This window comes from Pelecanus crispus, chromosome 18 (assembly GCF_030463565.1).
Source record: "Pelecanus crispus isolate bPelCri1 chromosome 18, bPelCri1.pri, whole genome shotgun sequence".
In the NCBI taxonomy this organism is placed as follows: Eukaryota; Metazoa; Chordata; class Aves; order Pelecaniformes; family Pelecanidae; genus Pelecanus; species Pelecanus crispus.
The window spans coordinates 3483913-3487481 of record NC_134660.1 but is presented as its reverse complement, the minus strand read 5'-3'; the positions used below and the strand labels follow the sequence as shown (position 1 = coordinate 3487481).

The 3569-nt window shown below is 59.3% G+C and overlaps 1 protein-coding gene across 3 annotated transcripts; it reads left to right on the top strand.

The window, feature by feature from the left end:
• PSMC3IP (PSMC3 interacting protein) lies at positions 1-2562 on the top strand. Of its 3 annotated transcripts, none has more exons than XM_075722776.1 (8): positions 1-31; positions 125-228; positions 307-396; positions 478-589; positions 712-857; positions 1356-1409; positions 1911-1970; positions 2065-2562. In XM_075722776.1, exons 1-8 carry the CDS (start codon positions 1-3, stop codon positions 2122-2124), a joined length of 657 nt encoding a protein of 218 aa, XP_075578891.1. In that variant the 3' UTR covers positions 2125-2562. The 3 variants fall into 3 exon arrangements, with proteins under 3 accessions (XP_075578891.1, XP_075578892.1, XP_075578890.1); XM_075722777.1 differs by having other exon boundaries at positions 478-593; positions 731-857; XM_075722775.1 differs by having other exon boundaries at positions 1-34; positions 122-228.
• Positions 2563-3569: the final 1007 nt, after the last annotated feature.

Genomic DNA, 3569 nt, shown 5'->3' with positions numbered 1-3569 from the left:
ATGAGCAAAGGCCGGGAGGGCCCCGCGGCGGGCGGTGAGTGAGCGCCGGGCAGCACCCGCCCTCCCGTCGCGGTCGCGGGTGGCCCCGGCGGCCGCGGTGACCGGTGGGCTGGTCCCGCAGGAGGCGCCGCCGCCGTGCTGCTGCGGTACCTGCGGGAGCAGAACCGGCCGTACAGCGCCCAGGACGCCTTCGGGAACCTGCAGCGGGAGCACGGGCTGGGCAAGGCGGTGAGCGGGGCCGGGCCGGGGCAGGGAGCGCGGGGCGGGCCGGGGCGCGGGGCCCGGCTGACGGCGCTCGCCCCGCAGGCCGTGGTGAAGGCGCTGGAGCAGCTGGCGCAGCAGGGCCGCGTCCGGGAGAAGGCCTATGGGAAGCAGAAGATCTACTTTGCCGACCAGGTGAGCCCCGGCCCCGGGAGCCGCCCCCGCCGGCACCTGCTGCCGCTGACCCGCTGCCGCTGATCTGCTGCCTCGCCGCAGGAGCAGCTCCCGGCCGCCAGCGATGCGGAGCTCCGTGGCCTGGATGGGGAGATCGCCGCGCTCTCCGCCAAGGTGCAGGCGCTGCAGCAGAGCTGCCGGCAAATGGAGGCGGGTGAGTGCGCCCTGCCTACCCAGCCAGACCCCCGCAGTACCAGCAGCAGCTGGGGACCCTGTGGGCATGGGCAGCTGTGCCCTGGCCACCGGCCCTGCTGGTGATCGATGCCTCCCTTCCAGAGCTGAAGGACCTGAACAGCTCCATGACAACCCCTGAGATGACCAGAGAGATCGAGGAGTTGAGGAAGGACTGTGCGAGTTACACGGAGAAACTGGAGAGGATTAAGTCTGCCACCAACCATGTGACTCCGGAAGAAAAAGACAAGGTGAGGAGCTGCCCGGGGCTGAGCTGAGGACCAGCAGCAGAGCCCGGGCCTGGGCTGGGCCAATCGTACCAAACCCTTGGCCAGGTTACCCGGTCCTCGGTCTGACTGACACCAGTCCAATGGGGACAGGAGGTTGTGCGGGACCTGGGCTGCCCCGCAGAGCCTGAGCGCAAGCCTCAGCCATGTGTGCGACGGTGACAACTCTTGGGGTGTCTTTAGGAAATGCTCTGAGCTGCCTATTCCTTGCAAACGTTTGCTTCGGGCAGTCACCCACCACTTGGCCAATTCATCCTTTCCCTGTCTCGGGTGATCATTTCACAGAGAGGTTCACGTCCCTGCGGGGCCTTCGTTAGCCATTTGTGCTGTTAAATAATGCTCTGGCTGGAGCTGGGACGACCGGTAGGTCCTCAGCACCAGGCACTTCCCACCTCAGGCTTACGGTGGCTTCGTGGGGCTGCTGCTGCCTGCTCGGTTCTCACTTTGTCTTGCCGTTTGCAGGTCTGTAGTGAGCAGAAGCTGTACTGCAAGGAGTGGCGAAAGAGGAAGCGAATGGTAATGGCCGTGCCATCGAGCGGGGCGGGTGGACAGCGCCAGGGAGGTGGCGGTGACAGTCCTGCGGTGACACTGGGTGACGCTGGTGCCCTGACGGGGATATGGGGTCTGCTAGGCAGCGCAGGCAGCAGCTGTGGTGCTGAGTGAGGAGACCTCAGGCGAACGCTGTAGCTGTGGAGCAGGGAGTGCTGCGCCAGCCACACTCGGGGCTGTCCCTGGGGGTGCACAGGTTTCAGGAACACTCTGGGTACCAAGACGATCCCCTGGGAAAAGGCCGTGTCACGGCAGTGCCCAAATACGCAAGTCCCTGCAGAGCTCTGCTCTGGGGAAACAAAGCAGCCTCTCCTTGCGTTGGAGAGAGCTGCTCCCGTGCTGTCACCCGAGCTGCCAGCTTGTGATGCCCATACAGGGGACAGTCCCCAAGAGCTGTAGTGGGGCTGCCCAGTGCTGGCAGCCCGGCACGGCCGCGCTGCAGCGCTCACGGTGCCCCTGTCTCGCCAGGCGACCGAGCTGCTGGAGGCCATCCTGGAGGGGTATCCCAAAAGCAAGAAGCAATTCTTTGTAAGTATGGAGGCTGCGCTCGGCCCCGGGGCAGTGGCGGTGGCTCTGCTGGGCTGGGGCCACTACCCTGCTGTGACACTCTGTGCTTGTACAGGAGGAGGTTGGGATAGAGACGGACGAGGACCATAACATCACACTGCCAGAGGCTGTGTGAGGCGCTGAGGGAGGAGGAGCTGATGCTGAAACAAAGCTGTTGGGGTTTTTTTTTCCCCCCCTTCTTTTTTTTGCAGGGCTTGGGCTGGTCCTGTGTATTTATATGCATTTGGTTTAAAATGCTTTGCAGCTGGGAGGGTGGTTGGAGAGAGTGACTTGGCACTGGGCCCTCCCGCTGCCTTACTTGCAGAGGGAATGTTATTTCTTCCTGCCCTTCAGTGCAGTGAGCCATCTCACGGGGCTGCGCAGGGGAAGGTGTAAGTACGCTGTTGTAGAGTCCCTGGTGTTGTAGTAAGAAAATGAAGCGAGCGCCTCAGGGAGGCGAATGAACTCATGACTGTTACGGCTGCAGAGCTCTACGTGTATTTTGGCTGCTTTCTGCAGTGTGACTGAGTGGTATGTGAGCGTATGAGCCATTAAACACCAGGCTTTTGGTTCATCTGTGCTTTGCTGTGGTGTTTTTCTCCGTTCAAAGGGTGTCAGGGCAGGGTTTGGGCTCTGGGTCGCAGCAGCCCCCAGGTGTGGGGAAGGCAAGGGCCAGGAGAGGGTAACCTGAGCCACGACGGCTGGGCTGGGCTTCCAGAAACTGCCTCTCCGTCTCTGACCAGCTCTAGGGTAAGGCTCCAGGAATGCAGCAACAGAAATAAAAGCAGAAAAAATCATTAAAACATTCAGCAAAATTTATTTAATTACTTTTCTCAATAGAAAAATATGTCGCTTTCACATGTGAGGTCTGTCAAACTCCACGTCCTCATCCTGCTTCTGGCAGAGCATCTCCAGGGGTTCAGCCCATGCCCCTCGTTCAGCTGCAGAGCCCTAACCCAAACCTGCTCACCCACAAGAGAGGATTTTCTTTATCACAAAGCAACATCTTCCAGGCAAGACACAGCTGACCCTGTGCGTGCTTTATCAGTGATGTGCATCACCGCAGGGCTTGACTCTGGGGCTTCTGTTGCATTGAAAAGGGCACCCAAAGGCAGGGTTTGAAGAATAATTCTGCATAAAAATCACACCCACCCCTGCCACCGAATGGGTTCTCCGCTACTAAATGGGGGTAGAAACAGTAGCTTAAACATTCTCATGCTGCAGCGTTCAAACCACATAACCTGGAGCCGAGCGCTACCTCGTCACTAGTGGAAAAACAGTGTAAAAGAAATCCACTACCCCTGGAGTGGGAGCACGAATGTGATTACAGAGAACAAATCCTACTGCCAGCGTCACCACGCTGGAGGAGCCCCAGTACAATTGCTCTGTGTGGTGGAACAACCGTCACTTGGGCAGCGGCTACACCACACCACGAAGCGTTTCTGTCGGCCAGAGCTACGACCCATACTGACAGCGGCAGCATGTGACAGCTTAAAAAGTGTCCCCAGAGAGCATGTCTGCAAAGCTGACACTGATAATACTTCAGGATGATTTCAGTGATTTATAAAAACAAAAAAAAAA

Bases quoted from the DNA above. Each gene is read 5' to 3' on its own strand.
- PSMC3IP (XM_075722775.1), top strand. From the start codon at position 1: ATGAGCAAAGGCCGGGAGGGCCCCGCGGCGGGCG. The intron at 858-1,355 runs GTGAGGAGCTGC...TGCCGTTTGCAG, and splicing joins CTCCGGAAGAAAAAGACAAG to GTCTGTAGTGAGCAGAAGCT. The intron at 1,410-1,910 runs GTAATGGCCGTG...CTGTCTCGCCAG, and splicing joins GGCGAAAGAGGAAGCGAATG to GCGACCGAGCTGCTGGAGGC.